The sequence below is a fragment of the Natrix helvetica genome (genome assembly GCF_964273705.1).
Source record: "Natrix helvetica genome assembly, chromosome: 5".
NCBI lineage: Eukaryota > Metazoa > Chordata > Lepidosauria > Squamata > Natricidae > Natrix > Natrix helvetica.
Window position 1 is genome coordinate 107,705,251 of NC_138551.1, and position 14,055 is coordinate 107,719,305.

General features: G+C 44.7%; 1 protein-coding gene across 2 annotated transcripts in view; it reads right to left on the reverse strand.

The window, feature by feature from the left end:
- The window catches only part of ANXA7 (annexin A7), a 56,537-nt gene extending 43,940 nt beyond the window's left edge, over positions 1-12,597 (reverse strand). For both annotated transcript variants that reach the window (XR_014175553.1, XM_081955248.1), the window contains exons 1-2: positions 12,439-12,597; positions 4,097-4,151 (exon numbers count right to left, since the gene is read on the reverse strand). Coding sequence is in view for 1 of the 2 variants with exons in the window: in XM_081955248.1 (XP_081811374.1) it covers positions 4,097-4,150 (54 nt within the window). In the remaining variant the exon portion in view is untranslated. The remainder of the gene's footprint in view (positions 1-4,096; positions 4,152-12,438) is intronic.
- Between the last annotated feature and the right edge of the window lie 1,458 nt (positions 12,598-14,055).

The following is a 14,055-nucleotide window of genomic DNA, read 5'->3' on the forward strand; positions in this document are numbered from 1 at the left end:
TAGTTGGGATGTGCAGTGCCCGCACTGGCTCATCGATGGAGGGCTGAGACAACACCCCCGCCATGTCCTTATCCACATTGAAAAAGATCTTATCTGTGGATGTGGGCGTAGGACCCGCTGTGGGAGCTGCCCACTGTCACTTGATTGACTCCAGGAAGGCCTTGGGAGTTGGCACTGTGTCAATCTCAATGGCCTTCTCATCAAAGATGTTCTCTGCCGAGAACCCCTGGAGTTGGGGTGACGCTTCTGTCGCTCTGTTTCCAAGCTTGGCTGCTGCCTTGGCCTTGAACAGGAGCGATTTGTACAATGAAGGCTGGAACAACCCCGTGAAGGCCGGCTTAGGAGGGGGCATACCTTCATCCTCGGAGAGTTTATCCTCCCTGACTTCCCCCTCCTCTCCATCCAGGTCGCTGTCCTCCTGCGATGAGACTGAGGAGCTGGATATGTCCTCCTCCTAGTCTACCAGTCCTTCTGGTGCCCTGGGGGGTGGCACCACCTGGGGCTGCGTTTGTGGCTGCTGAAAGGCCGCCATCATGCATTGTTAGAATGCCTGCATCATGCCTGTGCAGGAGGGGAACCCAACATTGGCATTCCCGTGGGCAGGGCTGAGCCCAGGGAGGTTGTGTGTGGAGGGGACTGCCACCCCTGGGCGAGACCCCAAAGACCTGATGTGTCAATGGGGATCCTAGCTTGCAAAGGGGGTTCATCCCCTGTGGCTCCTCTGCTTGCCTTCTTGTAGAGCTGCTCCAGCCTCTTGTGCCTTCTTGTCTCATACTTGGAGGCTTTGGCAGGCTTGTGACCACCCTCTACCAGCTCTGCCCTGGGAGAAAGGTGTTTTCTCTTCTCCTTAGCCTTTCCTTCCCCTCCCCCCTGGGCAGCCCTAGGGGTGGTTACTACCTCTGGCTGCTCCTCAGAGCTTCTGGCAGGGCTGCTGTCCATCGCTGCAGGTGCTGGGCTCCTGCCAGCTTCCTCCTGGTTGCTGGGCGCCGCCATCTTGGAGCATGTGGTCCCAGCTGGCTTCAAAATGGCACCCGCGCCAGCAGTAGAAAGGGCACGCTTTTAAAAAATTTTTCCTTTGGTTGCTCGTGCTGCAAGGAGCTGCCGCGCGCCTCCCCCGCCGCTCTCTTCGTTCCCCTCTGCCTCTCTCTGGCGCTAGGGGATCTGCTCTGTCCGTGGACTCCCTCCGATGAGGTGAGCCACGTGGATGAAGGCCCGGGCGCTCCGCAGCATTTGGGAAGCCGTGGTTCGTTGCTCAACCCGGTGGGGAGCAGCGGAGCGCTCCGGCGCCTACCAGAGCTTCCAGCGGCGGGCTCACCTCCTGGGTGGGATCCTGCGCTGTCCTCTTCAGCCAATCGCGCTCTGGCGCTTCTGGATCCAATGCAGCAGGGCTTGCCTATGGAAGGCTTGTGCCCTCTGTTTCCTGCTTGCCCGGCTGAATCCTTTTACTAAGTGATACTTGTCTCACTCAGATGCCTGGGCAGATTGCCGCCCCCAAGGGGTTTTTTGGCAATTCCTTCTGCTCTGGGAGCCATTTAGCCCACTGGCAGTCATTGCTGATTCTTCTTTTCTTCTTCTCTTTAAATTTCTTCGATCTTCCTGGAGCTCCAGAATGGAAAACCATCCAGTTGAGGACTGAGTCAATAACTGGGCAGAGCCTGTTGGGCCAGGGGCGTGTCCCAAGAGCTTATCTGACTCGGTCCAATCAGCTGGAGGATAAGGTCAACACATCCTAGATACTCCTCCCACCTCACTATGGAGAACAACATGGCTGCACAAAGAACTCTGATAAATTGAAAGACAAAAAGGATAAGTACCAAAAAAGGAAAGAGGGACACATTAACTAAGGCAGAATACCAGTAGATAGCCAGAATCTGCAAAGATGAAGTCAGGAAAGCAAAGGCTCAAAATGAACAAAAACTTGCAACAAAAGTCAAAGATAATTTTTTTAAAGTTTCTTTCAAGATATAAATAACAAGAAAAGATCAAGGAAAATGTTTGTCCACTAAAGAGAGAAGATGACAAGGAAGTAACAGGCACTAGAGAGAAAGCAGAACTGCTTAACTCATTCTTTGCACCAGTCTTCTCATAAAAAGAAACTATAGCCCAACCTACCAAAAACCTACCTGTAAAAGACAGACTAGAAATAAATATTAAAATAAGCAAGAAAACATTTTTTTCTTAACACCTGTCTGATCTTGATGAATATAACATCCCAGAGTTCTGAAGGAACTGGCATATGTCCTCTTAGTACCATTGTATGATATCTTTCAAAAATCCTGGAGCACTGGGAAACTAACTGAGGATTGGGAAAGAGTTGATGTGGTTCCCATCTTCAAAAAAGAAAAACAACCCAGGAAACTAATCAGCCTAACATCAATACCTGGGAAGATACTGGAAAAGATAATTAAAAAACAGATCTGCAAACATCTAGAAGCAAATAAAGTCAGCACAGGTTTGTTAAAAACAGATCATGCCAAACCATTGGTCAATCTTTGACCAACTAAATTAGTAGACCAGTGAAATGCTGTGGACATAGTATACCTAGACTTCAAAAAAGTAGACCACAACCTACTTCTTGGTAAACTAGAAAAAAGTGGGATAGATGGATTGGTAACTGGCTGATAAACCATACTCAATGAATAGTCCTTAATGGTACTACATCTACATGGGGGAAGTAAGTAGTAGGGTACCACAAGGTTCTGTCTTAGGCCCAATACGCATCATAAATGACTTAGATAAGGGAATGGAACTGGAATTTATTAAACTTGCAGATGATACTAAGCTGGCAGGAATAGCCGACACCCTAGATGATAGGCTTAACATCCAGATGGATCTTGACAGACTTGAACACTGCGCCTATCTAACAAAATAAAATTCAACATAGAGAAAAGTAAAATCTTACACTTAAGAAAAATCGAAAGTTCACATATAGACTGGATGAAATAGCAGTAACTGTCAGAGGGATGTCACAAAGTGGATGTCACAGGGAGGAGAGGGACAATCTATTTTCCAAAGCACCCAAAGGCCAAACAAGGAACAATGGATGGAAACTGACCAAGGAGAGATTCAACCTAGAAATAAGGAGAACTTTTCTGACAGGGTGAACAATCAACCAATGGAACAGAAATTGCCTTTGGAAGTTGTGGCGTGCTTCATTATCATAGTCTTTCAAGATGAGACTGGACAGCCATTTGTCAGAAATGGTATAGGGTCTCCTACTTGAGCAGGGGGTTGGACTAGAAGACCTCAAAGGTCCGCTCTAGCTCTATTCTGATTGATTGATTGACCTCTAGATCAGGGGTCCCCTACAAAGTCCCTTCCAACTCTGTTGTTGTTGTTGCTAATATTATTATTAACTTTTCTTCTGGGTTTAATGGGGGAAAAATGGAACTTTATTGTTATATATGTTGATGGCAACAAGATTACTTTACGGACAAAAATGGAAGGACACTTTTATTCCTACAATGGATGAATGGTTGCAAAAGTTGATGGAGTTAGCAGAGATGGCCAAATTGCCTGCTTTGATCAAAGAAAAAATACAATTATTTTTATTTCTATTTGGAAACTGCTTCTGGACTTTGTGCTTGTAGTGGAAAAAAATGAAACGTTGATTTTTTCTGATTAGATAGTTTTTTTGTTATAGAAATGGCTAGTTTACATTATTATGTAAAAGTAAAAAGTTGAGGTTGATGCTATTTTTATTCTATTATTCTATTATGCTATTATTATTATTCTACTGCACCAAAGGGAGCTGGAAGTCAATGCCTCTTCTTTCTTTTTTCCCTTTGCCTTACACTTTTCCCTTTCCCTCCCTTATTTTCCTACTATTTTCTTTTGTATTTTTGTATTTTACCTTATAAGTTAATAAACTATAAAAGAGAAAAAAGAAATGAACAGAAAAGCATTGCTATTTATAGTTTTCTTAATAAATAGAGTATATGAGGCTTTACTTTGCAACTCTCAAGATAGATTCAGACCAAATGGTGCTGCCATTAGTTCACTCCAGTTAAGTTTATTTCATAAATTGCTCAATTGCCCTCTTTTTGAACTTTGGCTTCCCATGCCCCCAGCATATATTAAACAAATCAATACTTACAGGATAACCAGGAAAAGATGGGTAGCCCGATGGAGGATATCCTGGGTATGACATTCTGTGAAGTAAGGAAAAAAACACTTGAGATCTTCTGTAAAATTTCATCATTTCAAGTATCAAGCACTAGTGAAGTCACAGAAGGGAGAGAGGAGGCATGTAAAACTCCTTTTTATTCACATCACCTTTTAATTGTGTATTTATGTGTGTGATATATAGTAAAACTTGTTAAAAATAATAATTTTATTTGTTTTTAAATTTCTTCAAATGAATACTTTAATTTTTAGGAATTAAAATTAATTTAGAAAAGGAAGGAACTAATAGCCTGAGATTAATTCGTTCAATCAGTTATATTTTTGTTATATTATAAATGAATCATAGCAAGCATATTTCTGCCTGACAGCTGGTTGCTCACAAAATGTTCACTGAGAATCCAAACAGATAAAAACATAAAGCCCACATTTCTAGGCAATGGGAAGTACCTGCAGATACCGAAATTGTAAAGTAAATAAGAGCTATGCAAAAGATTTCAAAGAGGTGCTCTGTAATGTACAATAAAAAAACCCATCTGTCTTGAAATTAATATACTAGCTGGATGAAACTACCGTATTTTTCGCCCTATAAGACGCACTTTTTTACTCCCAAAAAGAGGGTGAAAATCTGGGTGCGTCTTATAGGCCAAATGTAGCCACCTGGGTAGTGGTGGGTTTCTGCGGTTGGTCAATGAACCCAGAAGCTCCGCCCCTGTCACTCACTCGCAAGTCCTTGCATCGGGGCTTGCTGCAAAAGAGAGGGAGCAAAGACCTTTTCTCTCTCTCCAACGTTCTTTCTTTCTCTTTCTATCTTTGTCTCTCTCTCTCCCTTCCTTCCTTTCTCTCTTACTCTTTCTTTCTCACTCTCCCCCCCCCCCTCTCACACACACATACGTACCTTCCAGTTGGCAAAAATTTCTGTTTTGCCAGCTGGGAGGCTGGCAAAGAAGCCTCGTTTTCCCTGCCGCCCGTGGCACTTCACTTGCTGCAACTCGGACAATGGGGAGGTGGGAGTAGCGCTGTCCGGGTTGCAGCAAGAAGAAGGATCGGCTGCGGGAATCCGGCAGAGCAGCGTGTGGAGCCGCGCGGAGACGGGCTCTGCGCGCTGCTCTGCCGGTCTGCCGATCATCCGCTGACCCCTAAAGAAGAAGGATCGGCTGCGGGAATCCGGCAGAGCAGCGTGTGGAGCCCCGGGGAGACGGGCTCTGCGCGCTGCTCTGCCGGTCTGCCGATCATCCGCTGACCCCTAAAGAAGAAGGATCGGCTGCAGGAATCCGGCAGAGCAGCCGGAAGGAAGGGAGAGAGAGAGACAAAGATAGAAAGAGAAAGAAAGAACGTTGGAGAGAGAGAGACACAAGAAAGGAAGGAAGGAAAGAAAGGAAGGAAGGAAGGAAAGAAAGAGGGAGAGAGAGACACAAGAAAGAAAGGAAGAAGGAAGGAAGGAAGAAAAGGAAAGAAAGAAAGAAAAAGGAAGAGAACTTATGATCACAATTGAGCCCAAAGTTTTGGTTGCTAAGCAAGAGCATTGTTAAATGAGTTTCATTCATGAGTTTTTACAATCCCCTTTCCAGCAGCATTCACTCAAACCAGATGCATATGAGGGGGTTAGAGACCACCAGATGAAATATGGGGGTTAGAGAGCACCAGATGAGATATTAGGGGTTATGAGACCACTAGATGAAATATGGCTGGATAAGAGAGCACCAGATGAAATATAAGTGGGGAGGGGAAATGAAGAACATATTGGTAATATTGACAGTTCTTTCATTTCTGGATTTCTTGCTGTTTCTTGCTCTGACTGTTAATGAGAGTAAAGATAGTTCTTAATATGTTACATGGTTGACATAAAATTGTTCTTAAACTGCTGTTAACTTTATACAGTTGATATAAAATATTTTACTATAGTATTTGGTTCATAATCTTTTTTGTCTAGATTTTCCTCCTTTAAAATTGGGTGCGTCTTGTATTCCGGAGCGTCCTATAGGGCGAAAAATACGGTATGTGATTGGGCTATGCAGGAGAAATTTGGTTCACAATCCATTGGCTTAGTGGTGGTCGATGATTGAAACACATAAGAGAATATCTCTCCCATCGCCTTGAATCCAGAAGCAGTTCCATAGGTGGAAGGCATAAACATTTTGGAGAGGTACCGACGTTGAGTACTGTAAGGAGCCTCAGACCGCTCCTGAATGGAGTAGAATGTCTGCCAATTTGAACTGGGGTAACGGAATGTGAGGAAACTGGCAGTTGAAACAGAGTTCTTTTCAGGTGGGGAGGGGGAGTAGGACTCCTTAGCATCAGAGTATGTTAATTACTGTACAAGAAATACTAATGATCTGATGGTTATTTCGAAAAATCCTTTCTTAGCAAGCACTTAGAAGCCAAGAGGAACATATGTGCCAAATTTTGTAGGCTTTACAATTCTGGAGATTTTGTGATGGGTGAGTAGTATTTGCCTTTTATATATATATAGATTTGGGTCTCTTGGAAGACCCACACAACTACTCTAAGGGCTATCCCCAAGGTCTCTGTATACATGTGGAAACCATTTAATTGGCAACACCAATGAAAGTGCTGTTTGTATACACACAGATATGTACAGACCACGGGGCAGCTTGCAAAGAAGCCACGCAAATGGCCACTGCAAAAGGTATTAGTATTTTAATGCTTCCAAGGGTACTGTGTCCATGCACAATCCTAAAGATCACTTTAAAAAGGCAAAAGTATAAAGCTTTAAGATCATTTCTGTTGGGCTAAGCCCAAGAGTGACATAGAACAATTAAGCCAGAGTTCAGTTCTTTATTTGCTTACCCACAATAGACAGAATCTTGTCAGACTAACCCCTTACTACTTTCACCCCAAAATAGGGGTGTTGCACTAAATTTAATTGAGGGCCAGATCAGCATTATGGTCGCACTCAAAGGGCCATGTGAGCATGCCTTGGTGGTCACATGACCGGGTGGGCCTAGCCAACTCAACGTCACTCACATCAAGGGGCACTTGTGATAGTCCAGATAAGGCTTGGAGGGGTGAGCGCCAAAGCCTGGGGGGGGGGAGGAGATAGAGCATCGGTGCATGTGCGCAGCTAAGGAGGGTGCCTGGGGGGGAATCAAATGGTGCTGGATGTAGTGGTGGTGGGCAGCCGAACTGCCCTTTCGGTTTTAGGCTGGAGTCCAGGCAGAGGCAAGAGAGAGGTCAAAATGGGAAATCCCTGCCCACTGCTGCCTGCCCATTGCCCGCGACAGCTTCCCATTTTCACCCCTCCCCATTGCATTCATATAGTACTGTTCGATCCCCCAGGCACCTTCCTCATCTGCGCAAGATGACAAGATTTTGGGGCATTGAATTCCTTTGTTTGAAGTCTCCCATTAGCTTGCCAACGCCTTTTACACCCTGTTCCAATCTCGACATGAAGCACGTTTATAAGCCAATGAGAGGTTTCAAGCAAATGATTTTGCAGCCACATAGTCTTATCAGCTTGCAAACACTATTTGCACAGAGATTGGGATAGTACGAAAGGTGTTTGCAAGCCAATGGGAAGCTTGAAAGAAATGATTTCACTGCCCAAATCTCGTCAGCTTTCAAACGCCTTTCAGGTGTAACCTTCCCCCCTGCATTTGCATAAGGCGTCTGGTAAGGGGGGGTGCAATGACCAACTGTCTGATCCTGCCTGCCTGACACTGAATGGGAAATTGGCCTGCCGCCCCATGCCACCCCACACCTGACCCTGCCTGCCTGACAATGGAAGCTCAAGGGCCTTTGCAGGACACAGGAGTCCTTGTCCATGGGTGTATCATACTGCTCTGTGCTCCTGTCCTGCCCCATGCTGTTTCTGATGTGGAGGGGGGGCAGGACATAGATGTTTGCTTATGGCTGGGGGTTGTTTGGATGCAGGGGGGGGGGTGACGCTGAACTGCCCATTTGGTTTTAGGGCAGAGTCCAGGAGAGGCAACCACAGTGGGAAGATGTCAAAATGGGAAGGCCCTGCCCATTGCTGTCTTCCAATTGCCCGCAACAGCTTCCTATTTTCACTCTCCCTCTCTGTTGCAGTTTGTACAGTTTGGCTGCCCCTCCCACCATGCCCTAGCACCGTTCAACCCCCCCCCCCAGGCACTGCCCCCAGCTCCATGCAAGCATCAATTCCCTGCCAGCCCCGAATCTCAGGCATCAAAAACAGCCATGCACAAGCAGCCTTTGCCTGTCACCTCCTCAGGCACCCTTCCTAGCCCTGCTTCCCTGAGGGGGTGCCCAGTCATGCTTACTACCTCCTCAAGACTTCTGCTGCTGCCACTGCCCCCAAGAGGTGAGGCAAGTTGAGACCAGGCAAAGCCGGGTGTGACAAGGCATGGCTGGGAGGGGCAGGGTGAGGTGGGACAAGGTGGGGCTGGGCAAGGCAGGGAGGGACAAGGCGTAGCACACAAGGCAGGCTGAGGTGAACAAGCTGTGCACGCCCAGAGGGAGCGCCCGGCAGTAGGGGCTGATCCCTTGCCATTTCAGGCCTGCCTCGTGGGCCAGATCTAACTTCGTCATTGATCCATATCCAGCCCGTGGGCCTTGAGTTTGCCACCCCTGCCCCAAAAGATCTATCCTGGGAGAGTCAAGTAGTAGCTATCTTGATGCTCTTCCTCTGTCCTATCCTGCTTGTGGCTATGCTGCCTCTAGTCTCAGTCCTCTTTCTCTTCTTCCTGGGAAACTGCTGCTTCACTCTTCTAGTTCATCACACTAACTCCCCCTCCATTGGCATCATCTGTCACAAATTCAAAACAACTCTCTTCATTAAAAAAAAGTACGAAAACAATAATTACAGCATTCTGTGGAAAGCATCTAATAAGAATGAGCAATTCTTACATTTGATGCCATGACTTTAAATCCAAAAGTGTTTACTTATAGGAAAATATCATTTAATTTAGCTTCTTTCCAAAGAATCTCCTATGCTTATCAAACTTCTTATTGATTTTTAGCGCAAGGTGAAAAAATGTTTAATAATTGAAATGATAAACACAGATATTTCTGTAAATAATCTCAGGTCACAAATGTACAACATTCCAGACAGAATTTTCTCCTCAGACCTCTGCCCAAAATTCTTTAACTGGAGATGCAACAATATGGGCAGCCATACAGTATATAGAGAGTATAGAATGAAGGAACAAATGAATTAATAAATACTAGAAGGTTTTTGGTTAGATATTTTGTTGTTGGGGCAAAACCACAAGTTTCTGTGAAATATTTAAATTCTAAAAAAGCCATCTCCAATGTGGCACTGTCCAAATGTTTACTTTGTTACAAATGTATGTCAAATTCTGCAAGTAATATCAACAATTCAAATAAACTAATTAAGTTTATAGAAGATATTATTGCTAGTAGCAGTAGTGATAATTTATTTCCTTATTTTACTCTGTACAGTTCATATGTAATGTTTATTTTCCTGTAACAGCCTTGTAAAGACTAACTGGCCCAAAGTCATCCAAGTGTTTTCATGCTTAAAGGAAAACCAGAACCCACATTTTCTTTCTTTCTAATAAAGTACTTTAACCACAACTGGCTGTCAGATTCATCCAGTCATTATTCAAAATATTTTAATATGAGTTCTAAACAGGCAGAGTCTGCAACAATTTGGATACTGAAGAACTTCACTCTTTGGGGCATGTACAGTGGAACCTCCGGTCACAACCGTAATCCCTTCCAGGACTTCGGTCGGCACCTGATTTGGTCGTGACCGGAAGCAAGACTGACTGTGCATGCGTGCACACACACACACACACACACACAAAAGGCACAGAAGGGGAAATCGCTGCGGCTGTGATTGATCGCCACCCAAGGATGTGTTAATGAACAGAGTGAAACATTTAGCAGATTTTTTGGGTCGGCACCTGATTTGGTTGTGGTCAGAAGCGTTCATGACCCAATTTCCCACTGCATGCAATATCATGATACAACTGCTGATATCCACCTGACCCTCTTGCCCCTACCCCATGGATACTCTGTATCCCCAAATTAAAGAAAATAATGTATTTATGACTGCTGTACTTGAAACATCACAAGTTATCAATTATATTTGGGAGTCAAGTTTCTTATCAAACTAAGTAGAACTAACCAACAGGACAAATAGTGCATTATGTTCAAGTCACCAAAGATAACCAGAAGATAAACTTAGATTTAATTTTTTATGGCAGGAACATGCATGTCTCAGTGGTGGGTTCTTAACCGGTTTACTATCAGTTTGCTGAGAGAGGTTGTTTTGCGCGTACGCAAAAGTTTTGTGCGCGCACTGCTCACTTCACATCAAACCAGGGTGAACCAGTAGCAGCGATGGCAGGAGGCTCCACCCACCTGCCCAGACGTCATCACAGACGTTCTGCGCATGCGTAGAAGGTTCCGAACCAGTAGAGAAGATAAGAGGCTACATCTGAAAATATGCTATGAAAATAACTTAATTCAGTAACCAGGTAAATGTATCATGTGAATCAGAGATGGGTTGCAAATCCCAGCGCTAATAGTTTGCTCCTGCTCACATGTACAATTCTTCTGCACATGCACAGAAGCATCCTGGTGGGTGGGCGGAGCCTCCCGCCACCATCACTACAAGTTCGTCCAATCCAGGCCGAACTGGGAGCAACCAACCAATGATGTGAATGCAGCTTTGTTGTGCTTATTAAAGGCCAGTCAGCTACTTTTCAACAGCCACTAAATCATTCTGTTGTACTGTGAAATTTGCTAAAGTAAATGAAGATCTCATCCTTTACAAACAATGTTGCATAATAGTTCTCCAGAAACAGACTGATTAAACACAATATTTGACTAAAGTGAAATTCAAATAGCTTTAAATAGATTGCAGAAGATTTCCGAAACAGTTGAAAGAGTCTGCCTTAGCTTAAATTTACCAGCATAGAATACAGTACTGTAATAACAGTCCTATTATAAAATGCAGTTCTATGCACAACAAATGAATGTTAATGCTTTGAAAGCATGCAGGGACTTTCTTCTTTTCAGATAAAAAAAGGTAGAAGTTCACACAAGTCCTATAGGGAACAAAAGCTGCCAGCTCACATTCTGCAGTTAAAGCAACCAGAGCACTAGCAATCTCCTGCCTGTTGACACTGGATGGGAGGGACCCTTAAAGTAAATTAACTTGAAAGGCAGCTACATCTGTAGTACTTCCAAAAGCCAGCATAACTGGAGAGATACACTGTACAATTGTTTGTGATGTGAAATGCTGTGGCAGCTGCCCCAGTGGTACAAATGTCTTAAGAAAAAGCTGGATAATCTGCAACTTGCATGCTGCCCTCAGAAAAAGTGCAAGCAGTCCCCCTATCTGGTTTTCTTGCTAGCAAGTAGATCAGTCTACCAATGGGGAAGAAATTGAAGCAGAGAAGTGAAATATCTTCAAGGGGGGAGGGGGAGCAAGTCCAGTTGCCTTTTGAAAAAGCACTTTTGGGACAACCATGATCTGGATGATGGAGAATCTCTATAGACATTTGCTGAAGACTGTATTTCCCTGAACAGCTGGAAATCAAATTCCTGGGAGTGAGGAAATTTCGCTCATAAATTTCCCAGAGGGAATAGGGCGTGTATGAGGGCGTTTCCATGCAATTACAGATCTACTTTATTTATTTATAAATTTTATTTGCCAGCCATCTAGTAGCCAATGTCTCTATGGAAAAAAACCTACTTTATTTGTTGGTAAACAAGGCTAACCTCTGTCTTAGAGCAGCTGCGCATTTTAAGGAAGCAGAAAGCGCACACCGACAACGAAGAGAATGACTACAGGCATTAGCTGCCAGCACCGTAGGCCAAAAATTAAGGAGAAAGATTAAACACAAAGAGAAGATTTTCCTGACGAGTACTTCAAATTAGCGTGCTATCATTAATTTTGCTCATTATGCAACGAGCCGCTAGAAAAGCGTCAAACCTCAAAGAGTAGCAAAAAAGGCCTCCAATCGTTTTCACTGCACTGACTGAGTTGTACACAATTTCCGGCGCTTTTATTCCACATTTTCGGTTCATGAATGGCCTATATTCACAATAAGAAAGTTTGCGTAATGATCTGGAGGGAAAGGGGAGGGGGGCATCAAATGGAAACAGAGAGCGGAGTGGGTGGGTGGGCTGGTTAACAGCAGGAGACGCCAGACCCCTCCCACTGGGACATCCCTCCCCCCAATAAAGCAGTATTAAAAGGGGGAAAAGGCAAAGGTCCAGAAAACTAGAGGGAGGCACCCGCCCTGTGAGAGGAGCCTGGAAAAGGAGGGGGAAAGGGACTTTCTTGGCTGCCTCAGACGGAGCACTTCCCGGCTGGCCCTCCCTTCCCCCTGCACTCGCCTGGAACGTGGCTAAGAAACTCGGCGTTCCCTCCGACCACCGACGCTCAGGACGAAGAGCAAAATGGAGACGGGGAGAGGCGAGCCTGTTCCGCCCCTTTCCTGGTCTGTTTTCGCCCCGCCTGCCCCGCCGGCCTTCCGCCTTCTCTGGGCAACGGGAGCCTCCGGAAGGGCGAACTTAGCCATCGGCTGCGCATCCCTGTCCGTCCTCGCCCCGACACCGAACCCGACGCTAGACTACCGTGTGGAGACACCGGCTGCGGCTCAAGGACGCCCGCCGCCACTTGTCGGGCACCGCTACTTGAGCATTAAGTCTTCGTCGCTCCCTTCGGAGGAGCGTAGCGCTGCCGCAAAGCCTCTTTCGGGAGGAAAAGGCAGGTGCTGAATCGGGAGTCAACCATGTGATTTAGGCCCTGCTTCCCACATTCAGGAGACAGGGCGCTTGTCTGGTCAAACGAAGGATGCGTAACTGCCAGCCCGCAATTTTACTTGTTTGCTTTAATAAAAGTTTCTATTAAATCGAGGAAACAGTCCAAACTTGGGAACTTTAAGATGAGGAATTCTGGCTGGCTGGGGAATTCTGGGAGTTGAAGTTCACAAGTCTTACAAGTTTGGACACCCCTGATCTATCTGAATGTTTTTTACAAGGGAGCCAGGGGAAAATCCACTAAGTAAGAGCACACTTGGCTGCACGTAATAAACCATCACGATATTTTTGCTATTTTTTGCTGTGCCATCACAGGTCTGATTTGGAGGTTCAGGTAGTTCTCCGTTTACAACCAAAATTCCTGTAGCTAAGTGCCTGTTTTTATAATCTTGCCACCTATTAAGTGAATCACTGCAGTTATTAAATGGATCTGGCTTCCCCAATAACTTTGCTTGTCAGAAGCTCACAAAAGATTATCACAAGACACCCCCCCCCCCCACAGGACACTGCAACCTTCATGAGTCAGTTGCAAGCGTCTGAATTTTGATCACGACCATGGATAAGCTGCAATGGCAATGCGAAAAAGTCATAAATTACTGTTTTCAGTGCTATTGTAACTTCAGTCACCAAATGGGTTTTGTAAATTGTATTCTGTATTGAGCTATACAAATATCTGCATGGGATCTTGATGAAACCTCATATTCCTAATCTCATTTCTGTGTATAATTCAGATTTGATCATCTTTGCCTCCCAAACTTTGAGACAAGTACTTGTAGAATTTTAAAAAGAACAACTGAAACAAATAGAATGAGAATACAGGTAAATAGCTCAGGTCCATAGGATTATATCAAAGTAAGTGCAATTTGGCAAAAATATGTTGAGAGAAAACTAAATAGTCATGATTTTCTAAAAAAAAAACAAATAACAAAACTCAATTTTGGCTGTTATCCTGGACCTTTGTGGTAGCTGACTGACAATCTCTGCTTTAGTTTTTGATATGTACACGTGTACAATCTAGGGGCATAATCAAATTTACATAGAACATGCACAGGGATATCTTCATACAGTGATAGCTTTACGATTAAGAGGTATAGAATTGTTTCTTCAGAATCCTCATCCATTTATTAAGCAGCCCTAGGTGACAGCTGGACAGCTCTATCAGGTTGTAGATCAGCACCCAGTTAGCCTTGG